The following is a 21503-nucleotide window of genomic DNA, read 5'->3' as shown; positions in this document are numbered from 1 at the left end:
TGTACGGCCAATCTGCCAACTTCTGTCTGTAGCTTCCGAAGAATTTGGGCTTCACACTGATATGATGAAGGTGAGTCTCTCACGAACTCATACGTGTCGGTTGTTTTGATTTAGGACGTAAGCCTCACAAGACTCGCCAGAAGGTAGCCTGGTACCAGTTAATTCAAACATTTTATGTCAGAATGTATGGAAGTCGTATAGTGCCTAAAAAACTGGGTTAAATATGTGTGAAAAAAAATTAAATAAAAAAGTTGCCTGATCTTTCTAATATCTTAAGGACAGACACTTCAAAACAAACGTCATTTTGGCCTATGTTTTTCCATGTATACATCTGTTATCCATTGTGTTTATATTGGCTAATAGCAGAAAGGCCAAATTCAATGTTATCAAAAAACATTTTTATATATATTTTTGATACCTAAATTGGTCCTAAAATTCCAAATCAAATATCTAAATGATCCTTGGTATGACCATCTTAAAACAATTCCATATGTTAGCTTAGTAGATGCTGGTGGAACAAAAAGGTTTTGTTCAGGACTAACTTTCAGTGATCGATCGTCTTGTCTGGCTGTCAATCACCCCCCTCACTGATTCCCCCCCCCCTCCTTAGTCCCAGCAAAATGGCGACGGTTGATGACTGCGATGTGACCATGGATCCTGAAATGGAAATACTAAGCGATGAAGAATTGGAGAGGTACGTTGCGGAAAATGTACAACAAATGTTACACATTAGATTTAAGATTGTTCTCGTGCCATTGTCATGTTATTATAATCTTGGTCTGGCTAGTGTTGGTTTGCTTTTGCTTTGTGTCACACGGCAAGTAGGCCTTGCTAACCGGTTAGCTAAATAACGTTAGCCATTTTTCTCTTTTTCAAAAATCCATACCAACAAAGATAAAGTGGACTTTATCTGTTGTGTTAATGTTACCTAACCAACAAAGTTAGTCACAGTTTGCATCAACGTGTGTTATGGCTAGCTAACGTTAGCTTGCTATTGTACTAGCTAGTTGGCTAACGTTAGTACTTAGCAATGACGGTCGCAAAGCCTATGGTTAATGTTTTTGTTCTATAATTTTGACCAAATGTATTTCGCTAACTAGTTACTTAGCTAGGTAACGTAGATAACTGTTGTTAGTACTGCCATATTGCCATGTACCCACGCACGAGCCAGAAAAGTCCCCAAAATCTTGCCCCACTCAACCCACTGATTGTCCTCGCTGAGTGACGTTCTTCCAGAACATTCTCAGGTCTTGATGACCTGAACGAGATGGCAATAAATTAGGCTTTGCATGAGGTAACATACTATTGACTGACATGGTCTTCTTAGTATGCCTGAAGGGTGATCCAGTTTTTTACTGTAATGTTTTCCGAGGTTGTCAACTAGGCCTAGCCAGATCCATATATAAATGACGTTGGGCCTAGCTAATATATTCCCACCCCTAGTAATTATGTCATAACTTTTGTCTTGGCAAAAGTGGGGGCCACAAGTTCAACAACCAACCAATTTGTTATGATCAGGTGATAGTGGTAACTGTCCTGTTTCCTCAAGAACATGAAACATTACAAGGGCAAGGCATTGTCTTGGAAAATTGCCTTTATTTTCAGTTTCGCTTCATTGTCTGCTTTCTTGCTCCGATTGTGATCTGAACTGAAGCATGACGAGATTACAAGAAAAAGCTATGGCAGTTGCCCTCTCCCTGGCTTGACTTGCCATGTGGTTCCTGGTGATCTGCCTCTGTGTATTTCCCACTGAGCTCAAATAGCTGCTCTGTTTGTGAGCTGTACCCAGAAAATACCCACGTGGCCACTACCTCTCAGGTCCTCTATTTCGATTGGATGAGACCCCTCACTGCCTGCTGGTATGGCTCTTTCTATGTTTAGATGATTTTGCGCAGCTCCTTCCCCGTCCTCTCCCACACCAAGGTTAACTCGTCCAGCATACATGTTTGGAAACAGCAATAGCAGTGTTCAGGAAGCAATCTGATAGGCTATATTTTAGAACTAGATTAGCCCTGGTCTACCACCAAAGTTAATTATGATTAAAGAAGACCTTTAATCCTAGTATTGTCCCTTGTCTGTTTTGCTTGTCAGCGGTTACGTATAATATGCAATATCATGTAATAACCTACCTCCTTGCAGTCTGCGATACGGGCTGGGATAAAGTAATTGATTACTCGCCAATGCACCTCGAGGTTTTCCTCTAAGTCCCTTTTCACATTTACTTGGTCTATTTTGTGTCTCTATGGATGATACAGTACAACCTGTTAGGGATGGGCATTTGACCTTTTTTGACTGAGTACTCACGTTATATTTTTTCGAGTACGCTAATCCTAACTGCTAAATTTGCCTCATATTATTATGATTATTATTCAGTCAAAATAAAGTGACATTTATGATTATTTATTGAATCTGTAATATCAACTGGTTATATTATATTGTGGAACTCAATCTTCAAAAAGATAGTAACCTCAGCGGTGTGGCGCTTGCATGTAGAAGCCCATGGCTGTGCAATGGCATAGCCTTGTTTTGTTTAATTTAGAAGACAAGACGCTATTATTTCCCGAGACCTTATCACAGTCAAGACACCTATTTTAAAGTAAAAAAACATGTAATATAACACAATAAAATGGAACAGAATAATGCAAAGTGATTTGCATCTCGCCTCTGGAACCGTTATTCTCAATGATAATTTGAAACAGGGCTCAATTTGGCAAGTTGAGAAACAATCATTCAGGGTTACAAACCAAAATATGTCTACTTTTTAGTTTATTATGCCTCTTCCTTGGAATTTTCTAAATGGATGAACAATTCTACATTGAACACTGCATGTGGATGGATTATGGCCAGGGCATCTGTTTGGTGAGTAGGCCTAGGCTTAATGATTATGATAAAAATATGCTTTTTGTCTTAATCAAACAAATGTTTTTGCATATTTTCAGTGTGGAACCAGTCTATGTTTAGGGGGGTAATAGCCTAACCACTTCTAATTGCAAAGTAGGGTCATCACTAACGTTAGTTACCACAGACACAAAGTCAAACCCTGCCAATTACAACAATTCTGCTTCTTAAAATCAGATTTTAACCCTAACCCTTAACCACAGTTTTTTTAGGGAATCGCTCAGCTTTAATATTGCATATAGATTGTAACTTCCATCAATGTAATTGTCTGCATCATTTCCAATCCCCCATATTTTTTGTAAATGTCTATCTTTTTAAAATATATTTTACTTTAATATTTCCTCCTAACCCTACCATTTTGGTACACCAGAATTACATTAATTTCCAATGAAGGCAAACGCAGCGTTGCAGAGGCAGTTGTAGTGCGTTTGGTGTGGTGCATACGTTGGATTTATCTCATTTATGAGTCAAACTGTATGCGTAGACGTCTTCACAGAAATGGTAGCAGAAGGTGAATGTTGAACTTTTGTTGCACACACATCCAGATGATGCTGCATACTATTTTGCGCAATGACGCTGTCGGTGTGTTCGAAGCGTTAGGCTTCTACTTCCAGCGTACACATTTTATTTTACAATAGTTATCTTTTGTTTGTTTTTAATCACATCCTTCAGCTACCCTCAGCCGCTCCCATCTATCCCTGAAGACCATCCAGTTTGATTTCTATTTGCCATATATTTGTAACTGTGCTGTTTCAAAAGAATTCTGAACCTATATACATTTTACGGACATTCTATTTTACAGTGTTATCTTGTTTTTTAGCCCCTCCCATCTGTCTCTTAAATTAACACCATCCATTTTTATTTCTATTTGCCATTTCAACTGTGATGTTTCACAGAAGTTCCGAACCTTTCTATTCTCAGTTTCTACATGAAATATATATTTTTCCTATAAGTATTATTGATCAATTGACTGACTTTTCAAATTCACCTAGTAGTGCTATTTTCAGAGTTAGCTCCGGGTAAATGTTGCAATTCTTCAGCCATGCCTGGACCTGCGACCAAAAACAAGCTACATGTGGACAGTACCAATACAAATGATCTAATGTTTCTGTCTCTTCGATGTGAAATCTGCACAGCTGGGATGGTTGTTTTATTTATATATATATATATATATATATATATATATATATATATATATATATATATATATATATATATTAGGTTGCAATACATTTTTATAATAATTTTAATAAAAACATTCTAAGTTTTGAATCCAATGTCGTTTTGTGTATGAGTTCATACACCATGTGCCATGGAATCGGTACATCAAATCTTTCCCCAACTATTTTGCAATCTAGGGCCAAAAGACAAGTACCTTATTTTTTCCCCCTTCCACTTACCGCAAAAAAAACAGAAGAGGCAAGGCCACAATTAGTTGGTTGTAATTTTGGGTAGAGCAGACGTTTCATTATTTTTGCTAGCTGCATGTGTGACAACTCCACCACTACTATTTATGATATAATTTACAAGAATTATATATTTTTTTAAACATTGTTTATATATTTTTTTTAATAAATTAGTATATTTGAGTTGAACGGGAAAGGGATGTTAGGGAGCAGAACTGTGTAATGCTTGGTTTCTTTTTTGTTGTGTCCCGCAAATGCACATGTACAAATGGAACACTAGAGTCAAAGCAAATGTAATATTGTCTTCAAGATGAAATTGACCAAATAGTTTAACAGTATTTGAAAAAAATGTGATCTCTGGTTAAAGATGGAGTTTTGACATCAGTTTGAGTACTCAATTAGTCATGCACATCCCGTCATTATGCAGTTTTACTCAGAACTCTCTCTTGGGTAATGTCAATAAATAGCCTCATTCTCAAGCGCTTTCTGTCTTTTATTTCTCTGTGTGTCATCCAGGGAAGCGGAGAGCTTCAAGGAGCAAGGTAATGCCTACTACATCAAGAAGGATTACTCTGAAGCATTCAACTACTACACCAAGGCCATAGGTAAGAATTCTATCAGTGATATCAACTGCAAAGGATATCCTCTTTATAGAGGGGAAACATCTTTGTTTTCTGTGGGTGAGAGGATCATTTATTCTTGTTAACGACAGTGAGTAAATACCATTTTTATTTTATTTTTTACTGTGTTCTCGACAGACATGTGTCCTAAAAATGCCAGTTACTATGGAAACCGGGCGGCCACACTGATGATGCTGAGCCGGCACAGAGAGGCGCTGGAGGACTCCCAGCAGGCAGTGCGGCTCGACGATACTTTCATGAAGGTAGGGTCCACCACCAGGCGTTGCAAGCCTTGAATACCCAGCTAGCTCCTAGGCAGACAAGTTAGTCAGACCTTCCTGTTTGTCTCATCTCATAATACGCGAATACGTCTAGCAGTTGGATGAGTACAACAGTAAGGTAATGGAAAGATCTGAGTCATGGTTTGTGTGTTGGTCTCCTCCCTGCCTGTGTCAGTGTTTCTGCCTGTTAATTGTGAGTCAACTCTCCCACAGGGTCATCTACGGGAGGGGAAGTGCCACTTGTCCCTGGGCAACGCCATGGCAGCCAGCCGCTGTTTCCACAGGGTTCTAGAACTGGAGCCCGACAACAGCCAGGCACAGCAGGAGGTGGGTCAGACAGTTTGTCTGGCAGACTAGGTCCTAACAGCAATGCATTGTAAAGAGCTAATTGCTCTACAGTAATTGAAATCCTTTGTTAACGGTGACAGATATTCCATGAGTTTTGCTTAGGTTGAGGAAAACATCAGGCAGCGTAGCGGCTTCCTTACGTAAAAGCATAAGTTTGAATCTGTTTTCAGGTAAAGAATGCAGATTCTGTCCTGGAGTATGAAAAGATGGCTGAACTAGGATTTGAAAAGCATGACTTCAGGATGGTAGGCTGTTGGCTGCATGTTGTCTTCTTATCAAGCAAATTGTTATCCTTATTCGGGGGAATGGGCATATTGTCATATCAAATCTAGCACCAATGTTTCTCTCTGGACTGTGCAGGTTGTGTTCTGCATGGACCGTGCCTTGGAGTCGGCCTCGGCCTGTCATCGGTTCAAGGTGCTGAAAGCAGAGTGTCTGGCCATGCTGGGGCGTTACCCAGAGGCCCAGTCAGTAGCCAGGTAAACAAGACATTGTTGGAGCCTGGAAAACCATTAAATAAAGGCAATTTCCCTAGCTGATGCGCACCATTGGAAATGTATCTTGTCATGTGAGACTTGTTTCTTTGTCTTCCTCTCTCAGTGATATCCTGCGGATGGACGCTACTAATGGCGATGCCCTGTATGTCCGTGGTCTCTGTCTGTACTATGAGGACTGTATTGACAAGGCCGTCCAGTTCTTTGTCCAGGCCCTGCGCATGGCCCCTGACCATGAGAAGGCTCGCCTGGCCTGCAGAGTGAGTCCTCCATCCACCTTCCACCAGGACTCTAGCCCTGCAATTAGGCGCAGCTAACCTGCCTAATAATTATGCTAATGCAGACAAATTGCCTCCATCCTTTTGTAAGAGGTAGCCACAGAACACTATAACCAATTCTGTCTCCACTACTGGCTTGCTGACACACTTTAAGTTTGCAGAGGTTGCTAAGTGCTCTCTCTTTTCCACCCAGAATGCCAAAGCACTCAAAGCCAAGAAGGAGGATGGGAACAAAGCCTTCAAGGACGGGAACTATGATGCAGCCTACGAGCTGTACTCTGAGGCCCTGACCATAGACCCCAACAACATCAAAACCAATGCTAAGCTCTTCTGTAACAGGGGCACCGTGGGATCTAAGGTGAGGCTCAAACACACAGCACCAAGAGGAGAACCCCTCATCTGCCATACCATGTTATCTTGTCTTATGCAGCCATGGCGTTTCTGCCATTTTGGTCCCCAGTTCGATTCGGCCTATTATTATTATCATCTTAGTCTTCATTGGAAGGCTCTCCGTTTGCTTGCAAATGAGGTATTGCTGTTTTCAATTACAGTGGTTGTTTTTGCCTTTTCAGCCAGGCAGCTGATATTTGATACCTGTAGGTCCCTATAAAATCTGTGCCTTTTTTGTTGTCTGAATCTGTTTTATCAGGTGTTCGCTCTCCAAATCACACTTTTGATATAACATCCACATTTTTATTTATTTTGAAAAATGTAAGAAATGTAGGTTTTTGGGTGTACTTACCCTTTAATTCAACTGTGCACGAGCTAGGGACCTTTTTTGGTTCTGATGTTTCTGTAGTGCTCATGTGATTTCAGAGTTTGTAAAACGAATGGCCACTGGATTGATAATCCATGATATCATTCTGCCAGGTAGGCAGGCATAGGCTACTTTGTGTTTAATAATTCATTGTATGTTTTTGGGAAAGCCTTTCCATCTCGCAGAAGACGGTTGTCATGACATTAGCATCATCACTAACGGCTACACAGAGTGGTAGACAAGCATGCACGCACACGGGCATTCCTGAGCCGTCGCCTCTTCAGAAAGTTCAAGGAAAATATGAATCGCTGATGCATGTCTTGTAATAATCTTGGACAAATCAATGCATTTTCTAATTAGTTGATTTCCTACTAAGTAAAATATATTTGAGTGTTGAATTTTTTATGTCTGGATCCTGTGATTCCATCCGAATTCTCTGCAAAAACGGATTTTAAAGGGCCTTATACCTGTATAACTCTGCTCAAAATGTCTCCTGGCAGCATGTAGCTGTTAGATTGTAAATCCTCCAGGAAGTCACTCATATGGACCAACGTAGCGCTACTGTACTGGCTGTGAAGGTGGCCTTCTGCATGGGCACCCGCATACTCTCGCTCACAGATGCGTGCCACAAACTCACACACCTCTCATACAGTGTGGCCCATCTTACCGTGTGTATTTTTAGCAGTGCTCCGCACTTTGCTTCATTTTCTCTATCTAGAACTAGGCCAGCATCTCTCCTCTTTCTTCTTCTGTCGCACGCTTCCTTGCACATTCCACAGTCCCCTTACTCTTTTTCTCTTTTATTTCCTTTTTTTATTTTCTTTCAAAGCTGAAAAAAATAGACCAGGCCATTGAAGACTGCACAAAGGCAGTTAAGCTGGATGAGACCTACATCAAGGCCTATTTACGGAGAGCACAGTGGTACGTCAATCAACCTTAGTTTCCTAGCAATATGTCCGTGGTGGTGGTGGTTAGAGAGCATGCAAGAATATGGATATTCATCGGATATGGTTATGATCCCTCAAGCTTGTTTCTATACATCTCTGTGTTCAGTTACATGGACAAGGAGGAGTACGATGAGGCTGTGAGGGATTATGAGAAGGTCTACCAGACAGAGAAAACCAAAGGTATGTCTGTGTCTCATTGGTGTGACTCGACCACCCCTCTCTCCATCCCAGTCTACCACGCTACCTCTGTCTGGGTCCTGTTGCTTCACACTCCTGTTTTCTCCCCCACACCCTGTTTTGACGCAATGTCTTAGGTGTCGGTCTCTGAGGGGTGGAATTTCTGTATAGCTCCTCCTGCTGTTACGGCGCCCTAATTGCTCTTTATTATTAATACTATCTTTGTCGTCTCACTCTTAACTCCTTTCCTTAGAACACAAGCACCTCCTGAAGAATGCACAGTTGGAGCTGAAGAAGAGCAAGCGGAAAGATTACTACAAGGTGCTGGGAGTGGACAAGAACGCCACAGAGGACGAGATCAAGAAGGCTTACCGTAAACGGGCCCTCATGCACCATCCAGGTAGCTAAGAGAGGCCATTTCTCAGTTCAACTATCCAGTCTATTTTACTGATATAAAAAAAAAAAGCAGTGTGTCAGGAGATGTATTTCAATGCAAAGTGGAAACAAAACATTTAACTTAGCTGCTCCTGTACCTTCTCTCATTTCCCCTGACTGACGGCCCTGGTTTGTCTCTCTCTCTCTCTCACTCTCTCAGACCGTCACAGCTCGGCCAGTGCTGAGGTTCAGAAGGAAGAGGAGAAGAAGTTTAAGGAGGTGGGTGAGGCGTTCACCGTGCTGTCTGACCCTAAGAAGAAATCCCGCTACGACAGTGGTCACGATCTGGAGGACGACACAGGCAACATGGGAGGTGAGGGCTGGAGATCAGCAGGGGAACCCCTTTCAAGGGAGGATGGAAGGGGAAGGGGCTGAAACTGCCGTGTCTGTTTGCGAAAAAATAACAAACTGTCTCTCTTACCCCCCGGGACATCATTTCACACACAATAGAATAGCAGAATATCTACTGGCATTTTTTTTACTATGATGCTGGCTGCTCCTCTGCTCTGTTTCATCAACAAAACAATAAAGGTGCTGGGGGCGAAAAGTGCCGCTTTCCCCCCCCCTCTTTACGTATTTCGGCTTTAACAGGGACTAAATGACTGTTACTTGACTTGATTTAAACACCAACTGGTTTAAGCCATTTGTATTTCAGAGCTGTAAATGGGTGTTTACCACATTCATTTTACACGGTTAGTTTTGTGAATTTGTGGTGAGATTGTACTTCCCTCAGCTGTGATGTTGATCCTCATAATGTGTTTCTGTCCCTAGCAGATTTTGATGCCAACAACATTTTCAAGGCATTCTTTGGTGGCGGGGGCGGCCAGGGCTACAGTTTTGAAGCTAATCAATGTATGTATACAAACAGCTGTAGGAAACAGTATAATTTTTTTTTTTTTTTTTTAATAAATAAAATAATAATAAATTCACAATTCAGCATATTTCAGATTCTGTTGAATAATTTACATTTGTTTTGTAGCATCCGGACCAGGAAATTTCTTCTTCCAGTTTGGTTAATTGGAGAATCCTAGTACTTATACAGTAGCTCAATCATGGACTCTATTCAAATGGATTCACCCCCCACCCTCAATTTTAATTAGTCTGGCTGTTCCTCAGTTGGATTCTGTCATTACCTGAACGAATAATGCTGTCAAATCACATCATGCAACAAACGAATGACGCAAGCATCCATTGAAGACTAATACTATTTTGATATTTGGTTTCATTTTGTCAAACAATAAAAACATTGAAATTGAATTTGTATAAAAACAATGTTGGCCCAAAAAAGTATGACTCATAATGGAACTTTTAAACGGGACTGTGCAGATATCTGGCCTTCTCAAGGCTCAGGCCAAGATGCGACTTCAAGATGGGGAAATCTGAGAAAAACCTAGGGACCTACAAACCTCCTTTAACCGCCTACACTTGACCTACTGTCCAAGCAGTATTCAAAGCATGCATATCTTGCCCAGTATTTAATGGTGCAAAATACCATGGGCAACTGAACAACTTGCATGTTGTGTGGCAGCCTACTTTATACCCAACAACCAAAAGATGACTTAGCAGCTGTGGATGATTGCTTAATGAAAGTGGTCTCCATTCCATCATGTTATATGAACAGTTAATTATTTTCCATAACAGCCTGGGGTAAATAGAGTTAAATCCATAAACTACTGCTTAAGTAGAGTCAGAAGATGGCTGTGCTGGTGTACTATGCCAGGCCTGTTGCCATCTTGTGGTCAGCTTCCTCACCACAGGTTTTATGTTTGATGTTGCCATTCACCGGTTGCTACATTGTACATTTTACTGGAATGTAAAGTGTTTATTTGTGTTGATAGTTTGACTGTTTTCTTATTTTCTTTTTTTATGTATATTTATTGTAAATTGGCTGTCTCAGAGCCACTACCAGGAGATGAGGATGCTCCTCTATTATGGAAAAGACTGAAAAGGGGCACCAACGAACAACATCCTTTTGGCACAAACTCAGGAAATGAATTTGGTTGTGCTTGCCATTTTATAAGATACTGTGTAGACATCTATATATTTTACTGGCTGTGTACCCTAGTATGCTGAATGTGAGCAACCGCTAAGTCAACTAGTACAGTAAGTACCGTCTCACTTACAGCACACTATGTATACAGTCTATGATTGGGGTTATCTAGAATGTGTCTAGGCAAACTGTCAAATTAGTTAACATCTTATTTTGCCCATGCTGTTTAAAAGTATACCCTAGTATAATGTAGGTTGTCTATGGGCTATGCCCCTAGCAGTATTAAACTATTCAGGCCTGAGTTCCACTGCCCTGTGTAAATTATGCAGCTAATATAAAAAAAGAGCTTATACAATTGCTATGACATTATGGGTGGTAGAGGTTCTTATTTTATTTTTTATTTAAGATCTCTTGGTGCACTTTTAAGAGGAAGGCATCCCCATCCTGGACTCGCTCTCAAGAAGCCCTCAACAGTCTTGACTATGGAGTCTTTATCCAACAGCCATGTAAATAAAGTAGGCCTCTTGTTTCCCCCTTCAAATGTCCCGTTTGTCAATGTTTGTATTTGGTATTTATTTGATTTCCTTTGGCCTTATTCTTTTCGAGGTGTACCCCAAGCTCAAAGAAAGTACTAAAAACTAAATATTTTGGGATCCAAGACAGACTAATTGTTTGTGGTGTTTTGGAGAGATGGCAGGTGGTGAATGAGGTAAAAAATTTATATATTTAACTGTTCGGTGGTAATAAGATTAAAGTAATCACCACCGTATCCATATTTTTCAAGTCCAGGCAGGGCCACTCTAAATTACCGGAGTTTCCACTAAATAGCACAGCCACAAAGTCAAAATTGTCTATATCGTAAAAATTCATGGACACAAACATCAGCTTTTTTTGGGGTCATCAAGGTTAGAGTTAGACATAGATTAACAGTGTGGGTTAGGTTAAATACAATTTTAAGGAGTTAAATTGTATAAATGAGCAGGGTTTTTGCCTTTGTGGCTGTGGTAACTAGTGACGACATAGAATGACTCCTCTAGAGGGTTGCTAGGATACCACTGATGGGACTTTGTTGCAAAAATGTCTGACAATGAAGGAGACCAAGGACCCAAAAGCACATTTTCTACTTACATGGCCGAGGGGGACCAGTTGTACCACAAAGGAGAGTATGTCAAAGACAGTGAAAGCTACTCTAGGGTATGGCTTTAACTTAACTCTGTGTGTTGGTAACTAGCAGCTACAGTACAGTAGCTAGTAAAGTTAGTGGGAGAGGATTGGCAGGGAGGGACATAAGGATAGGGCAGCCGTGCTTCTAGCCCCATGGCAACTTTGCAATATACATATTTTTTTTATGTGATATTTCTTACATTATTAGCCCAGATCTTTTGTGTTATTACGTACTGCCGGGAAGAATCTTTGGATATCAGAGCGGCGGTAACTCACCAGCGTTACAACCAGGAATACGACTCACCCGAATTGGATCCTTTGTTCATACCCTCCAGGGCAATTGAACTGATTGTTTTGATCACACGGACTGGGATATGTTCCGGGTAGCCTCTGGCAATAACATCGACGAATACGATGACTGAGTTTATCATGAAGTGTATAAGAGATGTTGTACCCACTGTGACTATTAAAACCTACCCTAACCAGAAACCGTGGATAGATAGCAGCATTCGCACAAACCATTGCATTTAACCATGGCAAGGTGACTGGGAATATGTCCGGATACAAACAGTGTAGTTATTCCCTCCGTAAGGTAATCAAACAGGCAAAATTCCAGTATAGAGATAAAGGCTCAGACACTAGACGTATGTGGCATGGTCTACAGACAATCACGGACTACAAAAGGGAAAACCAGCCACGTCACGGACACTGACGTCTTGCTTCCAGACAAGCTAAACACCTTCACCCGCTTTGTGGATAACACAGTGCCACCGACGCGGCCCGCTACCAAGGACTGTGGGCTCTCCTTTTCCGTGGCCGACGTGAGTAGACATTTAAGCGTGTTAACCTTCGCAAGGCTGCCGGCCCAGACAGCATCCCTAGCCAAGTCCTCAGAGCATGTGCAGACCAACTGGCTGGAGTGTTTGAATATGTCCGGAATCTCCCTATCCCAGTCTGTTATCCCCACATGCTTCAAGATGGCCACCATTGTTCCTGTACCCAAGTAAGCAATGGTAACTGAACTAAATGATTATCGCCCCATAGCACTCACTTCTGTCTTCATGAAGTGCTTTGAGAAACTAGTCAATGATCATATCACTTCCACCTTAACTGACACCCTAGACCCACTTCAATTTGCTTACCGCCCCAATAGATCCACAGACGATACAATCGCCTTTGCACTGCACACTGCTCTATTCCATCTGGACAAGAGGAATACCATGTAAGAATGCTGTTCATTGACTATAACTCAGCATTCAACACTATAGTACCCTTCAAACTCATCATTAATCTCGAGGCCCTGGGTCTGAACCCTGCCCTGTGCAACTGTCCTGGACTTCCTGATGGGCCGCCCCCCAAGTGGTGAAGGTAGAAAACAACACCTCCACTTCGCTGATCCTCAACACTGGGGCCCCACAAGGGTGCATGCTCAGCCCCCTTCTGTACTCCCTGTTCACCTATGACTGTGTGGCCACGCACGCCTCCAATCACGTTTGCAGACAACAGTAGTAGGCCAGTAGACAGCCTATAGGGAGGAGGTGAGGGCCCTGGGAGTGTGGTGCCGGAAAATAACCTCTAACTCAACATCAACAAAATGAAGGAGCTGATCGTGAACTTCAGGAAACAGCAGAAGGAACACCCCCCTATCCACATCGACGGGACCGCAGTAGAGAAGGTGGAAAGTTCCTCGGTGTACACATCACTGACAAACTGAAATGGCCCACCTACACAGATAGTGTGGTGAAGAAGGCGTAACAGCGCCTCTTCAACCTGAGGAGGCTGAAGAGATTTGGCTTGGCACCTAAATCCCTCACAAACTTTTACAGATGCACAATTGAGAGCATCCTGTCAGGCTGTATCACCGCCTGGTACGTCAACTCCACCGCTCGCAACCGCAGGACTCTCCAGAGGGTGGTGCGGTCTGCCCAACACATCACCGGTGGGCAAACTACCTTCCCTCCAGGACACCTACAGCACCCAATGTCACAGGAAGGCCAAAAAGATAATCAAGGACAACAGCCATCCAAGCCACTGCCTGTTCACCCCGCTATCATCCAGAATGCGAGGTCAGTACAGGTGGATCAAAGCTGGGACTGAGAGACTGAAAAACAGCTTCTATCTCAAGGCGATCAGACTGTTAAATAGCCATTACTAGCACATTTGAGGCTGCTGCCCTATATACATAGACTTCAAATCATTGGCCACTTTAATAATGGAACACGAGTCACTTTAATAATGTTTACATATTTTGCATTACTCATCTCATATGCAAACTCAGCAAAAAAAGAAACGTCCCTTTTTCAGGACCCTGTCTTTCAAAGATAACTCTTAAAAATCCAAATAACTTCACAGATCTTCATTGTAAAGGGTTTATGCTTGTTCAATGAACCATAAACAATTAATGAACATGCACCTGTGGAACGGTCATTAAGACACTAACAGCTTACAGACGGTAGGCAATTAAGGCCACAGTTATGAAAAGGTAGGACATTAAAGAGACCTTTCTATTGACTCTGAAAAACACCAAAAGAAAGATTCCCAGGGTCCCTGCTCATCTGTGTGATGCTGCAAGGAGGCATGAGGACTACAGATGTGGCCAGGGCAATAAATTGCAATGTCCGTACTGTGAGACGCCTAAGACAGAGCTACAGGGGGACAGGACGAACAGCTGATCGTCCTCGCAGTGGCAGACCACGCGTAACAACACCTGCACAGGATCGGTACATCTGAACATCACACCTGCGGGACAGGTACAGGATGGCAACAACAACAGCCCGAGTTACACCAGAAATGCACAATCCCTCCATCAGTGCTTAGGCTGAGAGAGGCTGGACTGAGGGCTTGTAGGCCTGTTGTAAAGGCAGGTCCTCGCCAAACATCACCTTCAACAACGTCGCCTATGGACACAAATCCACCATCGCTGGACGAGACAGGACAGGCAAAAAGTGCTCTTCACTGACGAGTCGCGGTTTTGTCTCACCAGGAGTGGTGGTCGGATTCACGTTTATCGTCGAAGGAATGAGTGTTACATCGAGGTCTGTACTCTGGAGCGGGATCGATTTGGAGGTGGAGGGTCCGTCATGGGGCGGTGTGTCACAGCATCATCGGACTGAGCTTGTTGTCATTGCAGGCAATCTCAACGCTGTACGTTATTTTGTTTTTTATTTTATTTCACCTTTATTTAACCAGGTAGATCAGTTGAGAACAAGTTCTCATTTACAACTGTGACCTGGCCAAGATAAAGCAAAGCAGTGGGACACAAACAACACAGAGTTACATGGGATAAACAAACGTACAGTCAATAACACAATAGAAAAATCTATATACAGTGTGTGCAAATGTAATTAAACACTGGAGTGATAGATGTGCAGAAGATGAATGTGCTGGGGTGCAAAGGAGCAAAAAATGACTAACAATATGGGGACGAGGTAGTTGGGTGGGCTATGTACAGGTGCAATGATCGGTAAGCTACTCTGACAGCTGATGCTTAAAGTTAGTGAGGGAGATATGACTCCAGCTTCAGGGATCTTTTTTGGGGGGGGAAGGGGGTGACCAGTGAAATATACCTGCTGGAGCGTGTGCTACGGGTGGGTGCTGCTATGGTGACCAGTGAACTGAGATAAGGCAGGGCTTTACCTAGCAAAGACTTATAGATGACCTGGAGCCAGTGGGTTTGGCGACGAATATGAAGCAAGGGCCAGCCAATGAGAGCATACAGGTCGCAGTGGTGGGTATTTTTGGTGACAAAACGGATGGCACTGTGATAGACTACATCCAATTTGCTGAGGAGGGTGTTGGAGGCTATTTTGTAAATGTCATCGCCGAAGTCAGGGATCGGCAGGATAGTCAGTTTTACGAGGGTATGTTTGGCAGCATGAGTGAAGGATGCTTTGTTGCGAAATAGGAAGCCGATTCTAGATTTAATTTTGGATTGGAGATGCTTAATGTGAGTCTGGAAGGAGAGTTTACAGTCTAACCAGATACCTAGCCGGCTACCTAGGTATTTGTTCTAAGTCAGAACCGTCCAGAGTAGTGATGCTAGGCGGGCGGGTGCGGGCAGCGATCGGTTGAAGAGCATGCATTTCGTTTTACTTGCATTTAAGAGCAGTTGGAGGCCTCAGAAGGAGAGTTGTATGGCATTGAAGCTCGTCTGGAGGTTTGTTAACACAGTGTCCAAAGAAGGGCCAGAAGAATACAGAATGGTGTCGTCTGCGTAGAGGTGGATCAGAGAATCACCAGCAGCAAGAGCGACATCATTGATGTATACAGAGAAAAGAGTCCGCCTGAGAATTGAACCCTGTGGCACCCCCATAGATTGCCAGAGTCCCGGACAACAGGCCCTCCGATTTGACACACTGAACTCTATCTGAGAAGTAGTTGGTGAACCAGGCGAGGCAGTCATTTGAGAAACCAAGGCTGTTGAGTCTGCCGATAAAAATGATTGACAGAGTCGAAAGCCTTGGCCAGGTCAATGAAGACAGCTGCACAGTATTGTCTAATATCAATGGCGGTTATGATATCGTTTAGGACCTTGAGCGTGGCTGAGGTGCACCCATGACCAGCTCGGAAACCAGATTGCATAGCGGTGAAGGTACGGTGGGATTCAAAATGGTCGGTGGTCTGTTTGTTAACTTGGCTTTCGAAGACCTTAGAAAGGCAGGGTAGGATATATATAGGTGTTGTGATTTTTATCAATAATGACTAAATGATGTATACATTTAACGTAGAACTATAACTAACAGAATTCTACCCTGTCACTGTATGATTGTATGAAATTTATTAGAATCATAAATCTATACATCTGATGTGTGTAGTTTTAGTCAGAATTAGAACAAGGACTTTTTGTTCCTTTTTAGTATGTAAGCAGGGTGCAAGTGTGAAACAAATGATAAGAGGAGCTATCGACAGACAAGCTGTACTACTGTGTTCCTTTCAGGACATTCTGTCCCCACCCAGGGAGGGGAGAGACCTTGGGCTTGTAGTAGATTGTATAACAGGTGGCAGACAATGTATGAGAAGGAGAAGACTTGTGAACTATATTGTCATTGTCTTAGAGGGACAGTTATGACGAAATGAGAGGTGTATAAACCAATGTACATGTAAGGATGGGCAGAGCTCTCGTAAATAAACCTGCTGACTATGGTAGACTGGCCTCTGTCTGTTTCATTTTAATAAGAACCTTACAAATTCTTGGTAACAGAGTATTTTAATTGAAGTTCAGTTTATGAACATTGAGAACAAAATTCTCATAACAATTGGTCCTTCGAAGCCGGATCTCAATATCTGCCTCTGTCGTCCCAGGGAACTGCTGAAAACCGTGCACGGGCGGATCCAGGATCCGTAAGACAAAGACCTGACCTCTGAATTGAGGGTTTATTTCAGGCCAGTGGTGAACTGGTACACGACAGAGGTGGTGACGAGATCCAACCTACATTGCTTTTCCCAGTCTACAAGACAGGTCAGTAAATCTTTATTTACGAATTTGGGGGGAATGATTTCAGATATCTTTGATTTGATGTTCTAAAATGTTTAGAATTTATCAATAATAGGAGCTTGGGTATTCCAAACAGATTCACCAGGAGGTTTTTTAACCAATATCGATAACAGGGCAGGTCCGAAATGACCTGAGGTAAGGTGCACTACCATAAATAAAATTAGCTTAATAGATCTGGGTGCCTTGGTGGCCAGAAGGGTTATTAAGGCTTAATAGATCCGGCGTCCTTGGTGCCCAGAGGGGTTATTAAGGGGGGATATTAAATAGGTACTGTGAGATAGGACGGTGATCTTGTACAAATAGGATAACTCATATGGCTAATTAAACACAGGGTAGATTAGCCATAGATCCAATTCAACAGACATACCTAAATAAAGTCCTAAACTGAGAGTGAGGATATAAACTAGGCTTGGTGAGATAGGAAGGTAATTCTATGCGAACAAGATAACTTGAATGGTCAATTAAACACCGGGTGAATTGACCATCGATCCGATTCAACAGACAGTACTGAAATAAAGTCCAAAAAGGAGGAGAGGGAAGCCTAATATAGCGGAGTGGCACCAGTTAAGCCAGGCGAGGTCTCCGCATGTGTGTGGGGTGGGACAAAAGAACTATCTAAGGAATTTTGAGCGGGACTGAGGGCTCTATAGTGAAATAAAACAATAAGAACTAGCCAAGACAGCAGTAAACAAGGCATATTGACATAGAGAGAGGCATAAAGCAATCACAGGTGTTGATCAGGAGAGCTAAGACAACAATGGGTAAATGGCGATGAATGGTGTGAGGATATGTGTTTTATGCACTATAGCCCGCCACCACATCATTTGTGATTGAATATTGTATGCTGTATCTGCTTTGTGCCTGTGTGTGTGCTGGAAGTAACATTTTGCCCCAGATAGTGTGCTGAGAAGCTGTGGTTAACCTTGAGCGAGAACAGTATGCTTTCTATGCAGGTGCAAATAGCTCAACAGTGTTACAGAACTGTCTGACCTCAGTCTCTAGGGTGAGGGAGCGTAATCTACACAGCAACAGCGCCGGACATCTGGAGCGCCACCGACAGGCTAGTGAGTCTAAACCACGCTAAGCCTCTACTGTGATAGGCCAACGGACGAGTTGGAACTATCACTGTCACAGTATAACAAAGGTTGATTGTAGCATTTCGAGTCAGTTCTCTGTTCTACCCTGCGAGGTGTTACAGTGAACCCGTATATACGAAAATTGCATTTACCATTTATCGCTTGAGTTTAATAAAAATACTTAAAGTATATTCGGTGACTCTGAATCACATTTTATCCTGATACCAGATTTGATTGACGCAACCCTTTAAAATGGGCAGAGTGGGTCAGTTAGGTACATACAGGACCTGAGTTCGAGGCTGGGGCCGATAGGTAAACAAAATGAGGTACCGTGTTATTGAAACAGTCCAGGGGGAATCAGCTGTGTAGCCGAGTGATCATAGGGTCAAAAGAGCAGCAATAGGTCAGGGTCCCGTACGCTAGGCGAGCAGGGGACACAGTGCTCAGAAAAGCTAGCGGGCCGGGGCTAGTAGATGGTTCTTCGGCGACATCGTAACAGAATAGCCTGTTGAGACCACATCGGGCGATCACGTCGGCAGTCCAGTCTTGATGGATCGGCGGGGTTCTGTGTCGACAATAAAGGGGTCCAGGGCAATTGGCAAAGGAGGTATTGTAGCCCTAGAATTAGCTGGTATATGGGCCTAGCTCGAGGCTAGCTCAAGGCTAGCTGGTGCTTGCTTCGGGACAGAGGCGTTAGCTAACAGTAGCCACTTGTTTGTAGCTAGCTAGCTGCGATGATCCGGTGTAATGATCCAGAGCGGCAGGAATCCGGTGATGTGGTAGAGAGAAGCAGCCCGATATGCTCTGGGTTGATATCGCGCTGTGCAGACTGGCAGGTGTTGTCCGAGCTAAGGCTGGTTGGTGACCGAGAAAAAGGTGAAGAACACTAGCCGTGGCTAACAAAGATTAGTAGCTAGTTAGCTGGCTAGCTCCTGATGGAAGTCCCAGTTATCAGGAATAAAAATAGCAGATCCCTACCATATTGGGTGAGGCATGTTGCAGGAAAGTATATTTAGTTCGTAGATAGAAAATGAGATTAAGATATATGCGAAAAAGACTGGCTATTTTACACAGGATAAGACAAATACAAACACACACGTCCTACTGCTACGCCATCTTGGATCAGTTGTGTTACAGGGAAAACATCCTCCTCCCTCATGTGGTGCCTTTCCTGCAGGCTCATCCTGATATGACCCTCCAGCATGACAATGCCACCAGCCATACTGCTCATTCTGTGCGTGATTTCCTGCAAGACAGGAATGTCAGTGTTCTGCCATTGTGAGGTTCTGAATTATGCACTACAACCCAATACTATATGTGATTGTGATTGAATACTCAATGTGATTGAATATTAGCAACTGTTGGCCTGGGCGCCTGGGTGTCTGTGTGTGTGTGCTGGAAGTAACAGTTAGCCCCAGATAAGTGTGCTGGGAAGCTGTGGTTAGCCTTGAGCGAGAACAGTGGGCTTTGTATACAGGTGCAAATAGCTCAGACAATGTTGCAGAGCTGTCTGACCTCAGTTTCTGGAGTGAGGGAGCGTAATCTACACAGCAACAGCGCCGGGACACCAAAGAGCGCAAAGAGGCTAGGACTAGCCTGAGCGCCGGCGATAGGCTGGGTGAGTCTAAACCACGCCCAGTCTCTACTCTGACAGGCCGGCTCGGAAGCGGGAACTATCTCTGTCATGAGTATATTATAATATCTTTGTCAGGAACAAGTCAGTTCCTTGTTCCACCCTGCGGGGTGGTGCAGTGAACCCGTATATACGGAAATTGCATTTGCCATTTATTAACTTCTGAATTAAACAATTATTTTAACCAAGTTCAGGTGTGCTATTGTTCCTATCTCAGTTGAACCTTCGCAGCCTTAACACCATGGCCAGCGAAGAGCACGGATCTCAATCCCATTGAGCACGTCTGGGACCTGTTGGATCGGAGGGTGAGGGCTAGGGCCATTCCCCTCAGGATGTCCGGGAACTTGCAGGTGCCTTGGTGGAAGAGTGGGGTAACATCTCACAGCGGGAGCGCTCCATGTACCAGAGAAAACCATGCCCGACAGGCGGGGGCAAAACACACGGTCTACCTTTAGCCCCCATCCCACTAGCACATTTAGCTTGCTAGTTAGATAGCAAACGGTGTCGCCCACGCCTCCCACCTGCTGTGTAACGGATTAGCTGGCTATAATAACACACAGTGTACTTCGCTCCCACCTGCCGAACACCTGCCCTCACCGTCGTTAACAGAACTGCGAGAAAACAGTGCCCTACAGGCAGGGACGAAGGACACTGTCTACTGGTGTATGGCCAGCTAGCTAAAGTTGCCGCCCCTTCTTCTGTGGGGTTTATCGGCAGCTGGCATCCAATGGTATTGTGCATTAATGCACCCTCCACTTTACGCCTGTCCTAGTTTAAAAGCTAACATATATAATTATAAAGAGGGGTTCCTGCAGATGCAGGAATGTCTACATGCAGGAACGCCCCGAATTGCAGGCCGCAATTATCTTGGTCCCGACAGAGGTCATTGCGTCGAGGTTGACATTTTTTCCATGTTGTGGGTGGGAGCCGACATTCAAATAGACGATTTTGGGATTAAACTATTTTTGTTGTCACGCAGATTATTTGAAAACGTTCTGCTTTGTATGCGTTTGTCTACCTGTTGTATTAAAAACAAACATTTGTGGCATTATTCACACACTCTCAGAATTAGCTGCTTCAACTTCAGGGGTTTTCCTCTCCTAGTCGGGCGTGCGAGTTCAAGTGCGCCTACTATATGTGTGGTTTCGTTGAAATAGAGTAGCCGGAAAATCACGTGGCAATTATCTTTCCAAAGGAATGTACTTAAATATGATTAGACCGTAATCCACTGGAGAATGTCACAAGGAGTTCACATTTGCTTAGCGTAAACAAGATATCCCCATGATGGGGAAATGATGGAGATATCTTGTTTGCGGAAAGCAAATGTGAACTGATGGGCCATCAGTACGGAATAGACTAGACTAGAATGGTATAGAACAGAATAGCATTGCCTAGAATAGAATAGAGAAGGATTAGCCGGTGTGTTCATCATTTGTCTTTCATTTAACAATTAATACTGGATATCTTAAATACTCTGGCTTTAATATAAAAAAAGGATCTTCCCT

The 21503-nt window shown here is 43.2% G+C and overlaps 1 protein-coding gene across 2 annotated transcripts; it reads left to right on the top strand.

Moving 5' to 3' along the window:
* The first annotated feature begins 610 nt into the window (after positions 1 to 610).
* On the top strand, positions 611 to 11172 carry LOC139564758 (dnaJ homolog subfamily C member 7-like). Of its 2 annotated transcripts, none has more exons than XM_071384550.1 (14): positions 611 to 694; positions 4821 to 4909; positions 5063 to 5187; positions 5419 to 5532; positions 5724 to 5798; positions 5914 to 6032; positions 6154 to 6307; positions 6519 to 6683; positions 7912 to 8003; positions 8136 to 8209; positions 8460 to 8606; positions 8802 to 8954; positions 9416 to 9493; positions 9621 to 11172. In XM_071384550.1, exons 1-14 carry the CDS (start codon positions 621 to 623, stop codon positions 9656 to 9658), a joined length of 1497 nt encoding a protein of 498 aa, XP_071240651.1. In that variant the 5' UTR covers positions 611 to 620; the 3' UTR covers positions 9659 to 11172. The 2 variants fall into 2 exon arrangements, with proteins under 2 accessions (XP_071240651.1, XP_071240650.1); XM_071384549.1 differs by having other exon boundaries at positions 9413 to 9493.
* The last annotated feature ends 10331 nt before the right edge of the window (positions 11173 to 21503 follow it).

Source organism: Salvelinus alpinus, chromosome 36, assembly GCF_045679555.1.
Source record: "Salvelinus alpinus chromosome 36, SLU_Salpinus.1, whole genome shotgun sequence".
In the NCBI taxonomy this organism is placed as follows: Eukaryota; Metazoa; Chordata; class Actinopteri; order Salmoniformes; family Salmonidae; genus Salvelinus; species Salvelinus alpinus.
This window is presented reverse-complemented; position numbering and strand designations above follow the sequence as displayed.